We start from the raw sequence: 25992 nt of genomic DNA, 5'->3' as shown, positions 1-25992 counted from the left end.
CCATGCAGGTAATTTCAAAAACACTTTGTCCTGATAAAAAATACTGAAAATACAATGTTTACTATTTATTTATTTTTATCTTTCAAAAAGAGAATATTTAAAATGATGCAAGGCTTTTTGACTGTTTCAGGATTTCCCTCAAAATAGTATGTATTTTTCTTCTGCTGATCTAAATCCAAAAAATCCTAGAACATTTTAACTGTCTGTATTTCTAGCCAGAGTTTTCCTGTAAGCAATAGATTCACAGTGAACATTAACATCAGAGGGTACGGTGAATTTGGGATGCAAAATCTCACAAACCTTGACAAATATGAAAACACATAGCTTTACGTAAAGTAACACTTATTGAAACTGATTTCCATGTGTATTATTCTATAATTCTCAGAGACAAAATTCATACCAAAGGGATAAAATCTAATCTCATGTTATAGTTATTTATTTTATTGTTATTATTTTTCAAATTTTGAATTTAAAAATTTGCATTTTATAAGTCTTGGTTTAAAAGTCATGACATGAGTATTAAATGATTTCAGTTTTTTTCTAAAATATATTAAAAAGATATTGTCTGGACCTCAGGTATTTCTGTTATGCTAGAAGGATGAGATTGATAAGTAAAATAACAAATCTACTAAAAAAAGAAAAAGAAAGGAAAGAAAACAGCTGAATGGAGCAATTTTTTCCTTAGGTGTCTTAACAGATTATAATAAATTTTCCTAATATGTGTGAAGGCCAAGAGTTGTTTTTCAGATGTATTTTGGGGTGGCCGACCACATTGAATCTGAGGGCCAGGCTTTACGTTTACATTCTAAGCTGAATATGGTCCCGTGTATCGAGAGGATTCGTTAACACTAGTCCCATAGTCATTTGTAAATTTGAGAAGATAATGTTTACTTTAAAATATTAGTCCTTTTCTTGACACTTTCACCTTGTATGATAGGCATTTATGGTTTTGGGAGTGAACATTTAAAAACATTATATTCAACAATTAGATGCTAAATGGTAATACATTTGCTTATCTCAAGCATGTGCACAAACCTCATAGTTTATTGAGCCACTCTGTAGTGATCATTCACTATTGCAGCATTCAATTGGAATTTAGTTCTTTGAATTTGTTCCATTAAAATCTATGTGTCTGCACACTCAAATGTGTGTGTGTGTTCTGCTTATTGGTGTAATCAGAAGAAATTCAGCTTAAACACATATGGTGGGGTTGTTTAGACTTTTAACACTTAATAACGATTAGCTGTTTCTGACTTTGGGTCCAAAATAAAGAGGAGGATTGGAAAATTTCATGTCTTGGCAGCAAAAGTCCACGATTTGCTGTTGAACAACTGCTTTTATCTTGTTTTTCAAAAACCGAATAGTCGGTGCCATATTGACGGAGGCATAACGATCCTTTAAAGTGTTACAGGTAATTATTTTAGCTGGAGAGCTTTAAAAGCCCAAATGAATATTTTGAAGGAGAAGTTTGTACGACATATCCACATTCTCAGAAAGTTTCTGCTTTCTTGAGCAGTATTGACAGGATCTCTAATTCAACCTTGTTTTGTTATGGCTCTCACAAATGTGTCAGTTTACTTTTTTTTCTTGTAAAACAGATGCTTCTTTAGGACCATCAGCTCGTTTCTTCCTGGGGGAGGCTTCTGAAATACCTAAGCAAACAAAAGGAAAGCTCCTTCTGTGGGAAGGCGTGTATTACACTCTTGTCTGCTGGGTATTAGTTCATACGTATCCTACTATCTTCTGGTTTTCTATTGTAATAGCTGATTCGCCTTTCTACACCTTGCCTGATTTACTCACCTGTATATTAGTACATGTGGGCAGTCAAAAGACAAGTCCTTTTTTCCCTAAGGACTTGTCTTTAAATATATCTTCTGATATTTTCCCCTAGCCCTTAACTCTTTTCTTCGATCGGGAGAGAGGAGAGGAAAAGGTCTCTGTACAATTTATAAAGCTGATGTCCACCTTACACCTTTTCCTTGGGTTACAGCAGAGAAACACACCTTCCTTTGGCGTTGGCAGATGCTCCTGTCTGCCATCGTAACTATGAATTAGTATTTTTCATTCTTGCCTAAAAATTGGTAGCCAGTTTCAGAGATAAATGAGATTCTTCCCTCCTTCATTACAAGCCATGTTTAGTGTTTTATAATCTACACATGGACACAGTCAAAAGTATATGGTGATTGCCCGAGGGAAGGAGGGGTTTTGGGGAAGTAGAAGAGAGTAAAGGGAATAAATGGTGATAAAAGGAGACTTGACTTGGGGTGGTGAACACAGAATACAATATACAGATGCTGTATTATAGAATTGTACACCTGAAGCCTATACAATTTTATTAACCAATGTTACCCCCATACATTTAATAACTTTTTGTTTCTTAAATATTTATGGAAAATAAAATAAAGAGGGTCACAGGAATTTGCTTTAAGGTCCAACTTTGACTGTTTCTTAGCTTGGCACTTTCAAATATGTAACGGTCAAAAAGTAAATAATAATTATTTTTCTTTTGAAGCCATTTTCTCAGAAAAACATAAAGAGAACGACATGTAGCTGCTTAATAATTTGACCCGATTTTGTTCTCAGTTATGTTTCAAGGAGCCCATTTTTAAGTATTAAATTTTTAAATTAAAGTTTTTAAATCATTCTACAAAAGGAGTTCTCTGGAGCAAAAGTGATGGTTATTTTTCCACCATTCTAGTGGGAAAATCAGTCACTTAACGCCTTTTTTCCGTTTACAGCTATAGATGAAGTTTTATTTTAGATATATTTTGTTTTTATTCACTCACAATGTTGCATTTTAAAGCTTCTTTACTCTTTTGGAAAAACAGTGTGTCACTTTCGCTTCACTAACAGTATGTTGCAATTTTTTAATGAGAAAAACAAAGCGCTTTACAAGTATCCCTCAGATAGAGTTTTCTGTTTGTTACACATAATAATTTAGAGTTTTCCGAGAGTGCTTGGAAAGCGCATTTGATTTGCGAGGGCGGCGGGTGCCCTCACAGGGTCGCGGTCCTACCGACGCCCTTCCCCCGCAGCGCAGCCCCCCAGGCGCCGCGCTCCAGGGCGGCAGGACGCAGGGCGGGGCTGGCGCGCACCAGGACGGGGACTCAGGGACACTCACCCACCGAGGGGTGGGGGGGGCTGATGAAGCTTGAGGCGGTGGAGGCAGACTTGGGCTGCCTGCGGGGGCAGCCGTTGAAGCTGGGGCCCCTCGGCGTCGCCCTCTTCTTCCGACCCGGCTTGGCGCTGTCGGAGTCGCTGGGGTCGAACACCACGGTCACCGACTCCAGTCTGGTGACAGTGTACACGCTGCTCTGCCGAGTCGGGTGAAACCTGGTGGCCTTGAGCTCCAGCTCATCGTAGCTGGACGCCTGGATGAAGGGACACCAGCGGAACGCTCTCTTGAAGCCGGCTCGGAACCTGGGGAGCAGGCCACAGGGAGAGAGGGAGTCAGGTCCCCACAAGGGCACTTCTTTCAGCTGCCGCAGGAGGCCCTGCTGGGGGCACTGCGGCCAATGCAGCTTCTGAACCTGGTTTTCTAAAGTTAAACTTTTAGAATTTGGGCCACCGCCTTGGCACTGGTCTTTTTGAGTTTTTCTTGTCTGCTTTGAACCTTAGTGTGTCATCGGTGAGAAGCAAGTCATTAAAGAGTAAAAGCACAGCGTTAGGTAGCCCATAGGACAGAGAAACTGTGCAAGCCTTTGCTAATTTTATGCATTTGCCCAAGGGTGATTGAATCGGGCTGGCCACTCAAGGCACTTAAACATGATGTATTACAAAGCAGCGTTTTTCCGTGATAGTTACACATTTATAAACCAAAGCCTTATTGTTAGAATTCACTGCTAAGCTTGATGGTGTCTTTTCCTTTGGATTTTTATGAGTTTATCTGAGCCACACCAATGACACGTGCCAGGGAGCAAGGTCTCAAAGGCTCCCTAATCTCGGTGGTTTTTATTTAATCACATGTGAAAGTGTAAAATCCTTGGCTCTGTGAACAATTAAATGAAGCTAACTAAAAACAGATGTACTGCTTGTGGGGTGACTTGAATCAATATACGGCTTATGCAACTAATAAAAAAAGTAAGAATTAAGTATTTAGCAAACTTCAGGCACAGGGAGGCGGAGGCCCAGTTGGAACAGGAGTTCACGCAGTTACTTACATGAAGTTCTGTTTCTACCTGTGCTCAAAACAGCTCGGAACACATTGGTTTAAGGAAACTATCAACCCTATGAAATCCTCCCTACCCATCCATGTGCTGACCTTACCACTAAGGCGACTTTTACTTGGAAACCACATTTTACCTTTCTCCCCAGTCTTAAATGTATCTGTAAATATTCCTTTTTTTTTTTAAACTTCACTTTAAAAATAGCTTTTCCCTGACCACCTGGATTCTCCACACCCTAGTCCCATGGAGGCCGCACCGACTCACTGATCTCTCTCACTCACCGACCTCATTCTGCAGGAAGGCGGGTTGGAATTCCCTTTGCCTGCACGGTTGCTTCTGTCGCACTCACAGCAACATCCTTTTTAGTAGATGATGCTCACATAAGTCATCCCCTGTGCATGTCTGTGAAGTGTCCTCATTTCTTTGAGGACCTGAGCACATGTTCAACTCACCTCCTTTACCTTTGGCAGATAAACTTATGAAAGGTTTGGAGGGAAGATTTGGGCCATGTAAAAACCGCCCAGTTAGAGCTGCTAAGAACATTGTTTTGAGATTGCAATTGTTAAGCTGGAGTATTTTATACAATGGGGGGAGTCTAGGAAAATATCTAGCTCTGTGCTCATCTCAGTGAATTTTTCAATTTCTCCTTCCTTTTGTGTTTTAAATTTGCACCAAGAAGCCGGAATGACACTATGTGCTCCCAGCGAAGCCAGGGGTGACGAGAAACCCACATTTGGTAATTTTGTGTTTACCGCTTATTCAGACAGCAGTAGATGATGGGATTGTACATGGTCGAGCTCATTGCCAGCCAAAAGCTCGCCAGGTAGACCTGCTGGATGTATTTCCACCGGTTTAGCTGTTGATAGATCGCAGTGAGGATGAAGTAAATATGATAGGGCAGCCAGCAGATGGCAAATGTCACCACAACAATGATCATCATTTTTACAACCTGGAAGGAAAGAAGGAAAAGGTCATATTTAGGAAATTTTAAAGTCATTGAATATATTACTTCCAATAGCTTCCTGCAAATCTTCTTTTCCCAGCAGTACAGTTAAACACATAGCTCGCCTAAGGAATAAATATATTTTTTGAAATGGGAGGTAAAAAAGGGACAGATGCCTATGGTAAGACTCAAGAAAACATGCTTGTGTCACCATCCTTTCTACCTAACCCGAGTGAATGTCTGGCACTAAGTCAAACTGAAACAAATTTATTTTAATAGGTCTGTCTACTAAATTTGTTCATACTTCTTTTGGGAATTTAGAAATAATATAATGTTTAGAATACCTTAAAATACTTTTGAGGCTTACTCACAGTCGGACCAGAACGCAAACTAGAGAGTTTGACATAAGTGGCCTATGTAGCACCTTAGAAGCATGAAAATACATCATCTGTTTATTGGACTTGCCATTTGACTGCAAGCTGGAGATTCAAATGAAAGGTGGCAAGGTTAAGGGTCAGAAGAGACATGATTGTAGAAATAGACAAAGCATGAAATGGATCAGAGCGGAAGGCCAAGCTTTCCTAAGGGCCTAATCACTGTACCATCCAGGTGACTAATAGTGAGCTGATAGAAATTGGCCACCAGAGCTGAAAATTCAGGTCAATAGCTCAAAGAATGTCGTCCTTGGCTATACCATGTAAAGCCTTTTGATTTTCTCAGGATTCTTTAAATTGCATTTTTCCCTAAAGAACTGTGTTCAGATTCCTGCACTTTATTTCTGCTATTTTTTATTTGTATATTTGTGGAATATAAGAAAGAGCCATATATTATTACTATCTGTGACGATGTGAATGTGCAGAGTACTATGTTAAATACAGAATCAGCAAATGTATGTAAAAGCTTATTTGAATATTTTTATACAGACTGACCACAAACTCCCTATGCATGAACTTGCTTTCCAACAATAGCTGAAGGGCTACATAGGTTATCAGAGTCTTTTAAAGCGACGTCCAACCATCAGGTGGAAGTCCAGAACCTGGGACATTAAAGTGAATGCACAGAATTTCATTAAGTTAAAATGCATCTGGAACAGAGGTATCATCAGATGCCTTATTATTCACACATATATGATTTTAATGACCTTGTTGCAAAACATTTAGTAACTTGTTATAAGATTTCCTTTAAAAAAATCTAAAAGATCCTAAGCGAAAGGATCTTTTATAGTGAAAAAATTGATACATTTTATTTATTTATTTCTATAAAATACATTTTAACCTTAAGGCTCTGCTCACAGAATCTTGTGGAATGATTTTAGATAGCGAACTCAGGACCCCAGGTTTTCTATAAATGCAAAAGCAAGCTCTTGGGTGAATGAAATTTTCTTGCTTTGTGAAATGCTCAAATCATTACATTGAAATTGTAATCATGTCCCTCATAAAATGTTAAGGGAAGGAGCATTTTGAAGCACAAACCCTGAGCAATGATAGACGTGCAAATGCTGTGAGCAATTCCCCTGGGTGGGCCAATGCTGGAAAATGGCACTAGCACAGACAGGCTATAAATGCTAAGCAGAAAACTTGGTAGAGTTCCTGAAACTCCTGAGATTTGTAGGCAAGATGAGAGACTGGGATAGAGATGATTAGAAGGTGTCACCATGTCTTCATAAATTTTATTGTAACTTGATATAAAGATTGATTGACCGTGACAGATGATTACTAGAAGTAGTGGGGTGATCACATTGTAAGATATAAAAATATTGAATTGCCTTGTTGTATACCTGAAACTAATACAATATTGTATACCAACCATAATGAAATAAAAAAACACTTTATAAACTAAATGAAAAAAGGCAAATTTTAGAAAAAAGGTTAATCTATAAATCCCAGAATCTGGTTTTTATTATTCACTTATTAGACTTTACTTGAAAAGGGGAATTTTAAAAAATTTTCAGATAGAAATCTTTGAGTGAAAAGGGGCAAAGATACAACTAATTTCTGTATGCACTAAGATAATAGTTAATGGTTTAATTAAGATGCAGATTAAGTGGTAGATATAAAACCTTACTTTTCTGAGGGCTAAACAGGGAGTTGAGAAGGTGATGTTTTCATTTTGAGCAGATTCAAACAAAGGCAATATTAGTTGATAAATAGTGGTGTTGCCAGGTTGGTAAATAATCTGCAATATGTATGATAATCCTTTTTTGTAACTTCAGATTTTTTAAAAAAAATATCTTTATTGTTGAAAGTATTACAGATGTCCCATTCCCCCCCCCCCCATTGATCCCCTCCACCCAGCATCCCCCCTGCCCCGCCCAGGTCCTTTCCACACTACTGTCTGTGTCAGATTTCTTTTTTTGTAGTTCATATCTAGTATACTCGGTGTTTTTCATAGTTTCAGATACACTAAAATAAAGTAAACTTTTGGGACTTTCCTTTGAATCTAACTAGGTACAAATTATTTTATCATAGAGATATGATAAAACAGTCCCTGACTTTTTTCAATTTTTTTATTGTGATAAAAATACATAATATAAAATTTATCATTTTGATTATTTCTAAGTGTATAGTTCAGTGATATTATTTATATTGTGCACCCATTACCACCATCCATCCCCAGGACTCTTTACATTGGGCGAAGAGGAAACTCTATACCCATTAAATAATAACTCCCCATTCTCTCCTTTCCCTAGGCCCTTGACTCTTTTTAATTTTTTAAAAAATATATAGTTTTATTGATTTCAGAGAGAGGAAAAGAGAGAGACAGAAACATTAATGATGAGTCATTGATCGGCTGCCTCCTGTACGCCCCCTGCTGGGGATCCAGCCCAAAACCCAAGCATGTGCCCTGACCGGAGATCGAACCCCCACCTCCTGGATCCTAGGTTGATGCTCAACTACTGAGCCACACCCGGCCGGGCTAGGCCCTTGACTCTTAAATAAAAAGTGTTCTAAATGTTTTGTTTCTTTTTTCTTTTTCTTTTCTTCTTTTTATTTATTTAAGATTGATATTGGGTATTCATGAAGCTGACTTATCTGTTTCTGAGGCAATGGGGTTTATTTCCCATGGTAACACGGACATTGCAGCCATCCATTATCTTTGGCACAGAAACTTATTAGTAGGAAGAATAAGAGAAGTGGGACAAGTGAGGTAGCACTTAGAGCAATACTGCCTATTTTTCATAGTTAAGAATCCACTTTAATCACACAGGCAAGACTGAAATGCATGTCATCTGTTAGTGAGTAGAAGCTTTGGGCACCTTTTCTTCATGTATTGAAAGGAAAAAAAACCCACCTTTGAGTTTTCTGTGATTTTTGTATCCTGTACATGTTAGACTGGAATGCCTGCAGCTGTTCTTATCTGCCATGTTAGCTTAGTGCAGGATAGATGATTTTGAGGTTTGGGTTGTAAAAAAAAAAAAAAAAAAAAAAAATCAGTCTAGGAAATGAAATAAAATACTGCCAACCAGAAAACAATCTAGAAGTCATAGGCTTCAGGGCAGAATTTATTCTTTTTAAATGCCTGAATTGGAAGTGGTCAACTCTATCTGAGAAGAAACTTCTGTTTTGACTAGCACCTCCTTAGAGCATATGTTTGGAAGACCCATTCCATGGACCACACCTACCCTACCACTTCTCTATACCTTTTGTCAGCCCAAATGTTCTCAAGTGGACCATTATATTTTTTAAGTCAAAATTATAGGCCTGCTTATTTTAACCACATACTAGCAAAGTAAAATATTTTTAAGAATAAGATTGTTCTGAAAAGATAATTAATAAATAGCACCTTAAAAAGTAAAAGCAAGGGACAGTTTCCTCCTAAGGCAAAAGGGAAACTGAAATTTGTTGAAGACCTGCCATGTGCAAGGTACTGTGCTACATGCATTATGTGTATTACCTTACTGTAATTAATGCAATTTGTACAAATTAATGCAATTTGGAGGTGCCCAGCTATGTTTCAGTTACAGTTAAAAATCTTATAGGTATCTATTTCTCTTATAACAGTGCTGTCAAGATGTAGAAGAGGCTCCTTCTGAAAGTAAATGTAAGTAAAACATTCTTCTGTACAGCGAATTCTTGGTTATTCAAATGAATGAATTGATATCTCTATTCTAGACCTCTCCTCTAACCTTGTGTTATTTTCCCCCTCATTATCCTTAGCTGTCTTGTATATTTGTTTGTGTTTTGATATATTTTTTCCCTTCTCAACAGTGACATCTTCTTTTTCAACAATCGGAGTTTTAAATTTTAAAAATCATTTGTTTAGTCCCAAGATACTCATGCCATAATTAAGTGATCTCGTCTTTTGTGTTTAGTTCACAAAGTACAGCTTATTTCAGGTCCTCTGCTTCTTTGTCTTATTTCTAGCAGCTGGTTTTCCTAAGGTTTGTTTTTATTTATTTTTCCAACTCGGGACTCTGTTCATCCTTTCATGTAGAGGTAAACGGAAAGTGGTGTCTTCAGTGCTGCAAATCTGCAGATCATAAAGGAAGAGCAGTCTCCTCTCCTGCGGGCCAGCTGTGTGTCCTCGGAAGGTGGTGGAGCACTGAAACGCCCACAGTCTTAGGAATGATCAGAGAACTTACACAGTGTCTTTCTCTCCTGGGCTGCAGCACCCTGTGTGCTTCACACGCCCCTCTGAGCTCTGCCCTCTGTCCTATTGCAGCTGCTGCGTCATTGCGGAAAATGAGCCAAGTGGCAGATGAGAGGGCAAACTTCCAAAGAACCCCTTTAGGTTACCACTGTCCCCCAGACAGGCGGATGTCTCAAAGACACCTCGAAATGTCATGTTTCAAACAAGCTCCTTCCCGTGTCCGTGTCCGCGCCCCCAAGCTGTTCTTTCTGCCAAGAGGATCTCAGTCAGGGGCCCCACCACCCACCCGGCGCCCAAGGCTGGGCACTTAGGACTCATGCCTGTTTCTTTGCAGCCCCTCATGTCATTGCCCCTTTCAGTGCCCAGGCAGATCCTGTTGGCCAAGACCCCAAACTATGTCTTAAGTGCTTTCATGGCTTGTCATCTCTCTTGCTAGAACTTGGGAGAAAGATCATGATCTTTCTCGGGACAGTTGCAATAACCACGTAGTTGGACTTTGCTTCCAAATAGCAGTTAAAGTGACTTTCTGAAATAAAACCAAACCTTCTTACTGTTGCTCAAAGCTCCTGCTGGGTTATATGTCTCCTGCCCTCTTCTCCAGCCTCACCCACTTCAAACTCCCTTTGGTGATTTCGGCACCAGGGCTCTCATTTCTGACCCTTCCCCACACCCATCGCTTTCCTGTTCCAGGCGTTGCTCACCTGGTCTTTGTGCCTGGGATGCTCTTCCTCCAGCTCTGTTCAGCCTTAGTTCTTCTTACTGATAAAAGCCCTACCACCTTGTTTAAAGGTGACCCTCCTTGCAGCCATTCTTTTTCATATTACTTTATTTCCTTCAGCATTCCCAGCACAATTGGTCCTTATTTTGTTAATCTAGAGGGCCTCTGTGTCCTGCCTGAATGCAAATCCTCGGAGGGCCTTGGACATTTCAGTTTTGTTTAGTTTACCCCATTTTGCTAGAGCTTAGAAGAATACACACAGCCTTTGATGGCCCTCCTTTGAGTAAATGAATAAATAATACATGAATAAATAAGCCAACTTACATTATTTAGGGATCAGCTATAATACATTGCATAAGAATACCCTACACCTTACAACTCAGTTTCTATTGCTCTCCTGCCTTCCTATAAGACACCTTAGAGTTTAGGCAGATTTGAGCCAAGGATTCAAATATCAAGGTTTTTGCACACATCTTCCTCAAGTCCCCATAGCCTAAGAGTGGAAGCATAGATCAGGAGGAACATTTTGCTGTCGTGATTTTATTTTTTAATACATATAAGGCACATAAATGGCTGTCCTATTATACTCTGTGATGACAAACCAAAATAAATTTTGCCATAAGCAAAAGGAACTATTTCCTAACACATGAAATTATATATTTATATAATTTCAGAGTTGCTGTTGCTTTGCACACAATTATTATTTTTAACTGAATTACCAGGTTATATTAGCTGAGTAGAAAAAAAAAAGTATATAGTAAAACAATTATTTTCGTTAACTTTTTTGTATCAGGAGAAAGGACCAATCTATTTATTTTGAATCCTTTTACTAAGAGAGTTGTAGGTATTCCAATTTGCCATGATCTTCAGCTGAAGAGTGTTCTCCTAGCAGTGCTCCAAGCACTGGAGTTAGAGCTCGCTGTACAGCCTTTCCTAGTGACAAACCCAAGGTCCTGCAGCGAAGTGTTCCAGGGGATGCCTTGTGAAACTTTTTTTTTTTTTAAAGGAATATAAAACTATTTATTGACCACTGTCCTTGTGAAATTTTATGGCTTGAAGGTAGACTGGTGGTGTGATGATGGAGACCTGGCTTGTACTCTCAGTCAAGTGAATGAAACAGTGTCTTCTAGATCTCCATGAAACTATGTTTTAAAATAAAACATTCTTATTCAAGCTGGATTAACTGTGGCATATAAACTATGGCCACCAATAATTACTTTTCAATTTTCAGTGAGGCACTGTATATAAAGACAATTACTATCCCCTAATTGATTTTCTGCTTTTTAATCAGCATGGTAGCATTTGAAGGACCTGCTGTTTTTTCTAATTACTATTAGAGCTCCTAGTCCCTTTTTTTGTGCAACTACTATTCTGTCCATAATTTTCAGTTCTTTTTTGGGAGCTCTTTTCCTTTACAGATTTCATATGTGGAGATGTCTGTGTTTCTTTGAGGTGTCAGTGACAATCATTTTCCTCTGGGCTTAGGTGGCTGAGGCAAAAGGATTTAGAAATTCCTATTTCGGAGATTTATAAAATGCTGCCAGATCATGTTGAAGAATGGTGAAATAATGAAGCAGAATTAATCTGAGGATAATACCTTAGAATAAAAAGGTAAGAAGCATTCACAAGGTATTATTTCACCAGTTCTAAATATTTTCAAATAAAAAACAGCTTAAAGGCAGGTTTGGGAGGATGACGAATGATTTGAAAAATCCATAAATTTGGAAATACACCGAGTAAAGCATATAGAAGTACATACGCTCATAGTCCTTCTGGGATCTACTACCTAAGCCAAGTAGGAGAGAAAAATCTCTGAAACCTTGTCAAAAATGAAATAAATATGAAAACAGTGGCAGAAAGATATCTGAAAAGATTTAGAGCGAGTAATTAGACTCACATACCTAAAGGGTTTGGGCAGCACTGGGGTGGGAGAAAGCAGCATTAGTTTTCTCCTTATGAGCCCTGCTGACTTGAAGGAGAGTGGAAGTGACTAGAGGAAGGATATGTTTGCAGAGAAAGGGAATGGATGTCGATGGGCATTTGCAAGTTTGGAATTATTTGAATTATAAGAACAGCGCTACAGTTTGAATGGTAGGAGCGGCACTAAATTTTCCTAGAAAAAATTGTGGGTGAGTGGTCTTTCTGGAGCAGAGAAATGTGTCAAGGAGGGGGCTGCAAGCAGGAAAGGTGGAAAGGAGACCAGGGAGGAGACACACACTTGGTGAGAAATGCCAAAGGGGGTCTGTGCTCTGAGAGGCAGATTCTCCCTTTGAACTAATCTGCGGAATCCTCACTGAAGTTCACATTTTCCGTCGAGGACACACAAAAATGAAAAACAGCAATATACATGAAGTTAGCTAAAATCTTGGCCACCTAAATAAATGGTAAATCAAAACAGTAGATTACTAGGGACTGGCTGTCATAGAAAACCAAGGGAGTCAGGGCTATTTACAGGCACTGTGTTGGGGGGGGGGGGGCAGGTGTCATGCTAGCCCACTGTTGCACAGATTATGTAAAAGTAGGAAGGTGCAATGATTTTAACAGAAGCTGTTTCCTCCAAGGCAGGAACTAAGAAGGAGGTAGAGTAGAAAGTAAAAGTGAAAAGGGCTCAATAGCTAACTGCTAACTATGGATCAGAAAGAGAAGGAAAATGTCCTAGTCAAACAGATAATTAGTTTCCTCGATTTCCTTTCAGCTAAGGGATGAGCTGTTAGAATGGAGTGGAGAGAGGCACTACCCTAGTTTCTTTTTTTTTTTTTTTAAATATATCTTTATTGATTTCAGAGGGAGGAAAGGAGAGGGAGAGAGAGATAGAAACATCAATGATGAGAGAGCCATTGATCGAGCCCACAACCAGGGCATGTGCCCTGACCAGGAATCGAACCCCGATCACCTGGATCCTAGGTAGACGCTCAACCACTGAGCCACGCCCGGCTGGGCCCTAGTTTCTAAATTAGTAGCACTCACACTTGCCAAAAAACTCCCATCTTCAAAGCAGAGCAGAAATCCTCCTTGGTTCCAGGAAGCTACCAGAATCCAGGGAATGATTTAATCATAGGAGCCATTTCCCAACATCCTAAGTAATGACTTTGTTATGGGCTGAACTGTGTACCCCTAAAATTCATATGTTAAAGTCCTAACCCCCAAGTACTTCAGAATGTGATTGTATCTGGAGATAGGTCTTTAAGGAGCTGACTAAGTTGCAACAAAGTCATATGGGTAGACCTTAATTTAATAAGACTGGTGTCCTAATAGGAAGAAGGTATTAAGATGCAGACAAACAGTGAGGGGAGACCACGTGAAGACCCTGGAAGAAGACGGCCATACAAGATAGGGAGAGAGACCTTGAAGAAAACAGCCCGTCTGACTGGTGTGGCTCAGCGATTGAGCATCGACCTAGGATCCAGGAGATCAGGATTCGATTCCCGGTCAGGGCACATGCCCGGGTTGTGGGCTCGATCAATGACTCTCTCATCATTGATGTTTCTATCTCTCTCCCTCTCCTTTCCTTTCTCTGACATCAATAAAGAATGGAGGTTCCTCAAAAAATTAAAAATGGAGCTGCCTTTTGACTTAGTGATTCTACTCCTAGGAATATATCCTAAGAATCCTGAAACACTAATCAGAAAGAATCTATGCACCCCTATGTTCATAGCAGCACAGTTTACAATGGCTGAGATCTGAAAACAGCCCAAGTGCCCATCAGTGAATGAGTGGATAAAAAAGCTGTGGGACATTCACACCATGGAATACTATGCAGGTGTAAAGAAGAAAAATCTCGTACCCTTTGGGACAGTATGGATGGACCTGGAGAATATTATGCTAAGTGAAATAAGCCAGGCAGCGAAAGACAAACATCACATGATCTCACTTATACGTGGAATCTAAAGAACTTAATAAACTGATGAACAAAATAGATTCAATGACATGGAGCATAGATGAGACTGATGAATGTCAGAGGGATGGAGGAGGGTGGGTGGGTGGAGGGAGAGAGAGTAACCAAAGAATTTATATGCGTATATGCAGAACCCAAGGACACAGGCAATGGTGGGGAGGGGGACTGCGGAGGGGGGTGGGACGGGGTGGAACAGGTCATTGGAGAGAAAAAGGGACATCTGTAATATTTTAAATAACAACAACAACAAAAAGATATACATATAAAAAAAAGAAAACAACCCAGTTGACACCTTGATCTCCTATCCTCCAGAACTGCAGGAAGATAAATTTCTGTTTCTAATGTACTTAGTTTGTGGTACTTTCTGTAGCATCTCTAACAAAGTAACAGACTCTTCTTTCCACCTTCCCCCACTTCATCACCTCATCCATTTCTAAGTCATATGTGGCAGATACCATGAAGTATAACATATTTGTATTCTGTTGCTTAACCGTGGTGAGCCATATGCTTATCCATCGAAATTCACATAGCAGCTTCTGTAACTGAAATGGCTAATTTAATCAGGTATATTTTACTGGTTACTTCCAGCAGAGAGAGCCCTTGAATGTATCATTCCTTGTGTCCTAGCTGTCAACCAAAGGGACACTGAGAAAGAAAAACCTGTCCTTTGTGTATTCTTTGGGTTTTTGGTAGAAGGATTTTTGTTTTTAGGATGAAGATTTATAGCAGATGTTATCAGCTGAGGGCCTGGCGCAGAATGGAGGGCTTTTGAAAACATCTGTTAGGCTAGTAAATATGCTATGGAATTTGGAACACTTAAACCTAAGAGTATACTATGGAGTACATTAGATGTTATCACCAGTTATCTGTTTTATTTGGCCAGGCTGTTTATATTTGATGCTAATACAGTTAGTCCTGCACAACACTGAAGTAGTTTTCTCCTCTATGAAAGAAAGAAGGTATTTTTTCCCCAGCATAATTTAATGTTAAGGAAAATTGGAATTTTATAAATGAGTAGTATATGCATAATATAAATTTTTTACTTACTAGAATTTTTTGTTTACTGGAATGCTATGTCAAGAATCTATATAGTAAGGCAAATCTTAAATATTTTTCTTGTGGCAGGGCTAAAAATATTTTTATTTAGTGAAATAAGGAAAACTTTCAAGAACAGTTTAATTCATTCAGCAATAGATAAGTAAACCTCATTTTTAGTCCTCAGATTATCAATATACTTCTTAAGATGTTCACCTTAACCTGAAAATTCACACTGCAGTCATTCCTGTGTGTGCAGGGATGAGGGGCAGAGAACCAGGTCAGAACTCAGGAAGCTTCAATTCCAGAACTGGCTCTCCCTTTTAATGATGTTTGACCTTTAGCAAGTCACATCACATAACTGCACTTTTTTTTTTTTCATGTATAAAATGAGAGGGTAGCTGATTCATAAAACCGAATTCTTTCATTCATTTATCCATTCATCCATCTATTCACCCAGAAGGCATTATGAGAGGCACTGAGGACACATGGTGAGTAAAGCACATTTCTTGCTCAGGATTCTACAATAGAGCTGAGAACTGACCTGTGATAAAAAGCCCCACATTTCTTAAGGACATTTAATTTATCCTAGTTTAAACTACCTTATTTTTCCCTTTTTTTTGTACACTCTAACAGTACTTGAACTCATTACTAAATAAGGTTTCATTTTATTTATTTATTTTTAAAATTTATCTTTATTGTTGAAAGTATTACAGATATCCCCCTTTTTCCCCCATTGATCCCCTCCACCCTGCACCCCCCCCACCCCCAGGCCTTCCCCACACTATTGTGTGTGCCCATGGGTTATGCATATATGCAAATAAGTTCTTTGATTAATCTCTCCCCACCCCTGCCTCCCCACTGGGACTCATCAGTCTGTTCCATGCTTCTGTGTCTCTGTTCTGTTTTGTTCCTCGGCCTATTTTGTCTATTAGATTCTACATATGCGTGAGATTAGGTAAAACTGAATCAGGCAGAATCAGAAAACCTGAACAGGCTAATAACAACTGATGAAATCGAAGCAATAATAAAAACACTCCCAGCAAACAAAAGCCCTGGTCTGGATGGCCTCACAGGGGAGCTTTCTAATTCTTTAAGTTGTAGGGTTTAAATCAAAGAATTGTAAACGGTTATTAGACAATATGTTATTGTAGACATGGTAAATACTCCATGTATTTACACAAAGCCTAGTTAAAACTATTTAAGTTTACAGTAAAAACTACTCAAAGTAAAATAGGAGAGTAAGGATAACAAGTAGAAATGGGCATTAGTCTTAGGACCAGGAAGAGACAAAAGTCTCTGGCAATTTACTTTATCAGATAAGAAGTGGGAACGTCAAAATAATTCTGACAAAAATCTTGTCTACAAGCTGCACTGAAAGATCATGAACAAAGAAAATAATACATTTAAGAATATCAATCTGTTTCAGATAAGAGATTCCATATAAAATCATTTTAGCATTAAATAAAAATATAAAATCAGATTACTCCATTATGAATGAATTATTCATAGATAAACAAAGGTGGCGGGATGTACTGTGAGTTACATGGACAATAGAATCAGAGGGACTTAGTTTATGAAAGGAACTTATTTTCTTAAAATTTAGGTATTGAGTATACATTGTATAAAAAGCAAAAAAGTGTTTGAATGTTGGTATTAAGAGTTATCCCCCCCAACCTCTTTTACTGACATTATCTATAATGTACTTTAACTGTATAAAAGGTTATAAAAAGACAATGGATTATTTCTTTGACTTTAATGTTAGCCTGGGATCCAAACCAGATTCCTCTACTTACTTGAAACATAATGTTATTCACATTAGATGTTAATTAAATATTTGTTGAATCTCTATCATGGATATCTATAGTTGGGAGGGAACTTAGAGGTAATCTAGTTCAATCTTCTCATTTTACAAATAAGACTGAACCCAGAGAAAAGTGGTGATTTGAACAAGAGATGTTCTCTCTCTCTCAGCCACACACAGCATGTTGTGCTTATTTGGCTTAATAAGTCTAGATTTTCTCTAGATGCAAAAAACCAATTAGATTTATATTTGTCTACTGATATTTGGCAATGATGATGCAGAGATTATGGAATGATTTTAGTGGTGGCAAAACCATTAATTAATATCCATTTGCTTTAGGGTGTTATATTAACTAAGGAGAATTTGTTAAGGGGTTTTGTGTATTGGTTTTATTTAGTATGTATTAAAGGGAGCTATATTAGGTTAAAAACTCATTTCAACAAAAACAAAACAAACTATCAAGGGATATACAAATTTTAATAATAAAAAAGATTTTATATTAGTGCAGATTTTTACATATCTAAAATAGATCTTTCCTCATTTTGGTAATTGCATGCAGTCCCAGTTTCCTGATGAATAATTTTTTAAGGATTAAGTTTGAAGTTGATTGTTGGTACTGGAAATAAATTTTAAGTTGATTGCTGGTACTAGAAAATAATTTTTCCTTAAAATTTTCCAATTTTCATTAGTTTAATATACAAAAGCCTTTAAAGTCAGAATATATCTACAAATAATACAATAATATAATTCAACTGTACTACTGGTAATTAAACAAATAGAAAAATAACTAAGGAATTACTTTATCTTATTTACTTCCCCACACCTACCCTTGAGTGAAGTTCAGAAATGATCAGCGTAATATAGAGGTTAAAAACACATTCTCTAGAATCAGAGGTTCTGGATTCAAATGCTGCTATCATTCAATAGACTAGGCAGTTACTTAACCTATTCAGTTACTCTTTCTTCATCTGTAAAATGAAAATAACAATAGTGCCTTCCTTGTGCGCTTGTCAGAATTCAACTGATCTACTTAACACACCTAAATCAAGTATCTGTCATATTAATAGGCACAATAAATGCTAGTTGCTTTCATAGAGCTACCACAAGCATTATTCTTGTTACTAGTGATCATAACTAGGTTTATTTTTGTCTCACGTAAATACAAAAGTAGGTGCAGACTGGAATGGCATATTTATGAGCATTAGACACAAGGCACTTCAACATATACATTGTCTTGATTAACCTTCATCAAAAAATTTCAAGAAAAGAAATAGTATTTCAGTATTTAGCTACATGTGGCTAATAGCCGCCATATTAAACAGTGCAGATGTGGATCTTTCCATTATTGCAGAAACTTCATTAGACAGCACTATTCCAGAGGAAGTCAGGATGTATAATGGAATCATGGGCAGGAAAATTTAATGGATAAGAGACTGGCTAAGGGCAGTCACCAGTCCTTTGCAGTTCTATATGCTGGGCACTATTTGAAATGCTTGACATGTATTGCCTCATTTCATCTCTTTGCAACTACCTGAGAATGCATTATGGTTCTCATTTCACTGTATAGGGATTGTAGCCTCTCTGGAGCTCAGATATATTATATTGCTCAAGATATGTGCCAGAGCGAGCATTTGAACTTGGCACACCTACTAAGAGACTGTTTCCAGTCAATATATTCAATTGCCTGAATTCACATTGCAGCGGTATGGATATATGAATTACAGATAAGATTCTAATTCAAATAAACATTCAATGGCTTATAAGTTAATATCTATCGTTTACTTTTAGATATTTAGGAAACAGATATTTAGGATAATATTGTCAAGACTGAAAAAATCTGAAGAGATATTTGATTTATTTTACCAAAACATCCTAAATATGAGATCTGTTAGCACCCTTTACTTATTTCTTCCTTATATTGCATTTGATTTTAATCCAGAATAGCCATAAGGCAAGGGACTTATGAAATTTTAGGTTCTGATAAGATCTATCATTCTAGAACAGATTTTTTTTTGAACTTCAAAAGCATTTTAAATCAATCTGACAGTAGTCTGTACATATTTCTTGAAGGAGGGTGCTGGCAAAATATTAAGCAATTACCACAAAAAAATAGCACTAACTTAGTCAAGGCCTTGGGGATTGTGCGATGTTGATATTTTATATTTTTGCCACTGTCTGAAGGTATTCTTATTTAAAGTGCAGGGATTCTTAAGTTAACCACTTTGTTATGTTAAAGGGACATTATTAATCCAATAGACCTATTTAAATAGACATATTTAAAGCCAATGGCTACATAACATACAGGATTTAAAAACCTAGAACATTTGCTATAAATTGAAGATATCTTTCATTATGTTATGAGGTATTCAAAGTGCTTTGACATTATAAAATACATTATATAAGAGAGTTTATTAATGTACTTGCTAACATTTTTTTGAAAGTCTAGTTCTATACATGTGACTCAACTGTTAGTCAATCTTACAAATTCTCTCTTAGAGCTTAGTAAACTGTTTGGAACCCTAAAATTTTAATACTGATTTTCAGGTTTAATGGTCTAATTTTTATAGTAAGAAGATATTTCTAGAGGTATTAATTTATTTTTCAATTAATTTATTTAGTTTTTTTTTTTTTTTTTTTTTTTATATTTAGTGCTGGTTAGACCCACTAGTATTATTTCCAAATTAAATACATACTTAGACAGGACATATGCAAAGATCAAGTGGGAATGGTTAATGATCTGAAAGTTTCATATTAGTTTACTTTTTAGATGTGCTAGATTCTGTATAACAGACATGTAATTTATTTCTACTGGCTGTTCTTTGAAGAACTTAATCTCCAAAGTTTGTAATTAAGCAAAATTCCCGCCTGGCCAGGCATGGCTCAGCGGTCGAGCATCAACCTAGGATCCAGGAGATTGAGATTCGATTCCCGGTCAGGGCACAAGCCTGGATTTCGGGCTCAATCCCCAGTGGGGGGCGCAGGAAGCAGCCGATCAATGACTCTCTCATCATTGATGTTTCTCTCTCCCTCTCCCTCTCCCTTCCTCACTCTGAAATTAACAAAGATATATTAAAAAAGAAAAGGAAACTAAGCACAATTCCTAAAGATTGTGGGAGAAAGATAAATGGAGGGAATGCTTCTCAATAGTTGCAAAGATTTTCTCAGTGATTTGACTTAAATTTTTATTTATTCTAGTTCATGTGTATTTGGGAGCTGAATCAACATTCACTCTTCTTTATTGCTCGGAGGCTGGTTCAGCCTTGTTCATGGAGCTATTGTTTTTCCCAGCAGTCAGAATAAATTTGCATTACTGTAATCAACAATCTCTTATCTCTGAAGTAAAATCTGTAATTTCAAAGATGTATTTTCTAGGAGAGAGCACATAATTAAATGGCCCAGCAGGGTAGGATTTATATCTTTGACCTAAGTAGGCATAGTAAAATATAAATATAGCATGATTACTAGAAATAACCCTATTCCAAACCATACCAGACAATAGTTAAATTTCAGCTTTAAAAAAAGAAATTAAGAGAAGGGCTAGCTATATTTTGAAACTTTAAATATTTGGGAAAAAAATAAGTGTTACTTTCAAGATACTCACAGTTATACCAATAAGTGACTGTGAAAGAACCCTAAGGACAAGTTAATTTATTATAAGAAGTCCATAACATAAGTGTCATTTTGTATTATTTCAATCTAGAACACAATCTGAGAGAAAGACATATAGACTGTAAAATGTCAATGTGTTACTTTTAAAAAATATTCTAGGAGGGTCACACTCTCAATTTAAACTGATATTTATACTTTAAAATTGTAAAGTAATGAAATCATAAGGAAATATTTATGCCTTACTTTCATAAGTTACACACAGGCAAAGGCAGAACTATTCCCTCGTGTTTTTGTTCCCTCTGGGACTTGGTGCAAATATAGAAGGGAACGTTCATTAAATTTTCATTTTTATGCTAGAAAAATATTACATGTATATGAAGATAAAAGAACTATAATCTACAAGTACTAGGCTTATTTTAATTTGTCTAGGAATGAACAGGGAAAAACTGTTAAAAAAAAAAAAAAAAGATGCCTAAACCAATAAGAAACAAAAGACAGGAAACTAAGTGGGTAATAGAAAGGTAGAAATTATTCTGAAATGCATAGAATGTTACATAAGTTATTTAATGTGATGGTTCCTAAAATATAGCTATAAGAAAATATCTCCCCAAAGAGCATCTTTCAATATGAGTAACATGTTACAAAATGAGGGTTGAAATTACAAAAGAGAAACTGTTTACTAAGACGACCAAGTTATTGAAATTCTCCTAGTTTTAGGATTCTTTCTTAAATGCTAAAAGCATAATTTGGTTGTTTGTGTACTTCATTTTAAAGTGTTTTTTAAAAAGAGAAAGAAAACAACATTATATACATAGATACATACATATCTCTATCTCTATCTCTCTATCTCTCTATCATCTCTATTACCTCTATCTCTATGTCTATCATCTCTATATCTCTATCTCTCTCTATCATCTCTATCTCTATCTATCTCTATCATCTCTATATCTCTCTCTATCATCTCATATATCTATATCATCTATATCTATCTATATCATCTATATATCTGTCTATCATCTATATCATCCTATATCTATCTATCTCTATCTATCTCTGTCTCTATCTCTATAATCTCTATCTATCTCTGTCTCTATCTCTATAATCTCTATCTATCTCTATCTCTATCATCTCTATCTCTGTCTCTATCTATCTCTATCTCTATCATCTCTATCATCTATATCTATCTATATCATCTATATCTATATCATCTATATATCTGTCTATCATCTGTATCATCCTATATCTATCTATCTCTATCTATCTCTGTCTCTATCTCTATAATCTCTATCTCTATCTCTATCATCTCTATCATCTCTATCATCTATATATATCTATATCATCTATATCTATATCTACCTATATTATATATATTACAGGCAGAAAGAGTAAATTGATGTGGAAAAGTTCATGTGTACTTTGTGTTTATACTAGAGATCACAATAAATTGTTAACCAAACATAAGTCTTGTCTACCATTGTTTGTCAATAACAGAAGAAAAACATATTAGTATGAAAATGGAATCCATTTTCTATGTTTGTTTTTAAAACCTAATTGATTGTTGTTAAGTGAGTGTTTTAGGTAAGGGATTTTAAAATTGTTGAGTGTTTTTTAAGGGAAGTATCCAATTAGTTGGTAGTTCTACATAAATAAATGAACTGTAAATAAAATAAATAATAATTGGCATAATTAGCATGACTCTCTTATCCTTGGAAAGACCTCTCAGATGCATTAGGTACACATCAATTGGAGAAAGGAAGATGGAATAGATGACTGATTCTTTTTAACTCTACAGATTTATCAAAAATTTCATTCCCTGAGTTACATAATGGTAGTCTGAATAAAATCTTAACAAAAATCCTAGTAAATTGTCAACATAATCATTTTTAAAGGGTTTCTTGTTTAATGTGAATGTTCAGAAATAGGTTTTATAATGTCACCAATAAGTTGTAGAAGGGTATTAATGCAACATTCATCTTTTAATCAGATATATATGATTGCTATGCAGAAAACAGATGGGGGGAGAGGGAGAGGGCGAGGAGAGATGTCAGGAAGGGAAGGAAGGAGGGATAGATAAATGGATATTAGGAAATTATAACACACTCTAAGAAAGATGCCATCCTTGGAATCAAAGAAGCTTCTGGAAGATTATAGAGGACATCCAAGGCACTCTGTTCAATAAAGGACAAACATAGCTAGAACTGCAGAAATATAGTAAACTAACACTCCACTTAAAGTGAAATTTTAGAAGTTTCTTGTGGAGTAATTGAGAATACTCTGAACAAGGTTAAAAACAAAGTCTTTCTGTAGGGAAGTGACTATTCTATCACAGACTGAAATCGCACATGATCAGTAACTTATAGAAGACAAAAAAGAAGTAAAAAAAATTGGATGAAAACAAGACAAGACAAATAAAAGCAGCAAAGCATCGTATCATGTTATACAGTATTAAACTGCCCTAAGCAGGTTTTCTTCCTCTCTGATGTGCCACAACTTACAGAAATGCTAAGTAAATTACATGGAACAGTACCTTTCTTTTAGCCTTTAGCTGCTCGTGATACTTGTCACAGGTATCTCCTGGGATCTCTCCTCCCCAGAGAGTGATTCCAACAATGGTGTATGTGACGCCCATGACAAGCAATGGGAAACAGTACACCAGGATAATGACAATAATATGGTACCTGAAATTAAAAAAAAGAAAAACACACATGCTGAAGAGCGCATTGGGTTGAAATAGTGGGAATTTGAATTCATTCCATTTTAAATCACAATTGAAAATGCTAAAGAATGTTTCCACATTTTCTCTAAGTCTTCATTTCACAAATCCATGAACATACTGTTATTGTCATCTACAGTTGTCCCAATGCTACCAGTTGATCTTTGTCAATCTTTATACATGAAAAACACAGCTGAGCTGCAGTGTTCATTTAAATTACAGCCACCCCTCCCCCTCCCTACCCCCTTGCCTAGAGGTTCAGGATAAATGCTTTCCCTTTGCTTGGTAATTGTTGAGCTAACCTAATTAAATGTATCATCAGAGGAAAAGAGATGCGACAGATTAAAACTAATCAAGTGACAGATGTTTTCTCCTTTGTAAAACTATTCTATATATCCCCATGGCATCACTCATATTTGAAATGTTGTTTTTCATCTGAATGAAAAAAAATGTTACCACATAGTGTGAGCCTCATTGAATTCACAAGCTATTTCACTGTGATTTTAAATATCAGATAAAGACATTTACTTGTATTTTTCCAAACGTAGGGAACATTTGATTGCATTATTCATTTGGTAAATAATATATAGATGTCTCAGTCACAACAAAGTGATGACGCTCTGAATTATCAAACTAAATTCTAGGATTTCATAGCTTTCAATGGAAATTATAAGGAGGCAATTAGGGAGGAATAGAAGGTAGCCAATAATATAACAACCCAACTGGAGTTTGTATAAACTTTTGTGTGGCTTCCAAGGTCTTAAGAGGCTTTAAAGTAATTAAAGAGTTTGGAATGTTAACATTCTCAAATACCTGTGGGATTTTTAAAAAATTTTGTAATGGGAATGGGAAGTGATTTGGTCAACAAAGAATGAAATTTTATTATTATTAATTTTATTTTATCATACAACTAAGATTTTTTAGTAATAATGGATAGAAAACAGTTTAATAATTTCTGCTTGCTTTTCTTCAGTAAAAGCTTCTAATGTTTCTTAAAAATTTGGACTCTTGGTAGAGCAGAGTTTGATCAAATGACTTCATTAAAAAATAACCATTATATTTGTATTATTTGTTATTCTTAAAGGGAAAAATTAGTCACTAAATAAGAATTATATTGAAATAAAATATAAAGGATCAGAATAAAAAACTAAATGCAAATAAATTGTACAATTCTTTTCCATTTGCTTTTCTTTTAAAAGAAATTTTTAATTAAATTAATTGGGGTGGCATTGGTTAATAAAATTATATAGGTTTCAAGTGTACAATTCTATAATATATCATCTGTATATTGAACTGTGTGTTCACCACCCTAAGTCAACTCTTCTTCCATCACCACATATTTGACCCCCTTTAACTTTACTACCTTTCCCCACTCTCCTTTCCCTCTGGTAGTCACCATATAGCTGTCTGTGTCTATGAGTTTTTGTTTTGTTTCTTTGTCTTGTTTGTTCATTTGTTGCTTTCAGTTTTATGTCCCACATATGAGTTAAATCATATTGTTCTTAACTTTTTCCCCTATGACTTATTTTGCTTAGCATATTAAGATCCATTCATGCTGTTGCAAATGGCCATATTTCATCTTTTCTTTTCTTTTTTAAAATGGGTCCAAAATATGAAAAATCAAATTCTATCATGTAGCATTCCTATTTTCTTTCCAACCTAGTGTTTAAACTTCTTTTGTATTAAAACAAAAGAACATAACGAAGAACCCACCAGGACTCCTTTCCCTTCAATCAGGCTTCTTAAAAGAGCAATCCACACATTCGCTCTTTAGTTCCTCCCTTCTCACTCATTTCTCAACCAATAACAACTTTCCCCCCCTTTGGATGCTGCTTTTATTTCCAATGAGCTTATCACCTACTCTAGGAAATTCTGCAGAGCTGCCCCACATAGAAGTCATCACATTTTTTTCCCCCAATTATAAATCTTTGTAATTTACACCAACTTATTGACCATATCATACCATATTATAGTATCTATATGTGTCTGTCTTCCCAAGTAATGTGTGAGACATTGAGGGAAATGTCTCTGTCTATTTGTTTCATTGATGCTCCCAATCTACAGTTCCTTAAATGTTCAATAAACTGAATTGAAAATCATAATAGAGAATTAACTTACGTGAAATGTTGTTTGGGACCTTCTGGCCATTGCACATAGCAAAGAGTACGACCTGGCATGACTTTGATTTTGGAGTAAAGACACTGAGGGAAGGCAAGTAGAAATGCTAGAATCCAAATACAGCCAATGACAATCTTGGTTGCTGTGGCAGACAGTCTGGGTTTCAAGGGATCAATAATGGCCATGTACCTGTATGAAAACAAACAAAATCATTTTGCCAGCCTCTTGTTAATGAAGTTTAAAAAGTAGTTTCAAAGGAGTTTCAGTGGCCAGGGTTCTTTCTCTCCCAGTAAACAAATTGATAAGGATTTTGCTTGTATAGAGGCAGCTTAAAGTGATAATCATAACATAGTCTTTGGAATCAGAAAAATCAAGGTTCAAATCCTATTTGGTCACTTTTT

The 25992-nt window shown here is 36.5% G+C and overlaps 1 protein-coding gene across 1 annotated transcript in view; it reads right to left on the bottom strand.

Moving 5' to 3' along the window:
- Window positions 1-3107: 3107 nt before the first annotated feature.
- Window positions 3108-25992, bottom strand: part of TACR3 (tachykinin receptor 3) — a 41738-nt gene continuing 18853 nt past the window's right edge. Inside the window, exons 2-5 of the mRNA XM_016223584.2 lie at window positions 25592-25780; window positions 23288-23438; window positions 4919-5115; window positions 3108-3420 (exon numbers count right to left, since the gene is read on the bottom strand). Coding sequence (XP_016079070.2) covers window positions 3108-3420; window positions 4919-5115; window positions 23288-23438; window positions 25592-25780 — 850 coding nt within the window. The remainder of the gene's footprint in view (window positions 3421-4918; window positions 5116-23287; window positions 23439-25591; window positions 25781-25992) is intronic.

This window comes from Miniopterus natalensis, chromosome 1 (assembly GCF_054644295.1).
Source record: "Miniopterus natalensis isolate mMinNat1 chromosome 1, mMinNat1.hap1, whole genome shotgun sequence".
Classification (NCBI taxonomy): domain Eukaryota; kingdom Metazoa; phylum Chordata; class Mammalia; order Chiroptera; family Miniopteridae; genus Miniopterus; species Miniopterus natalensis.
This window is presented reverse-complemented; position numbering and strand designations above follow the sequence as displayed.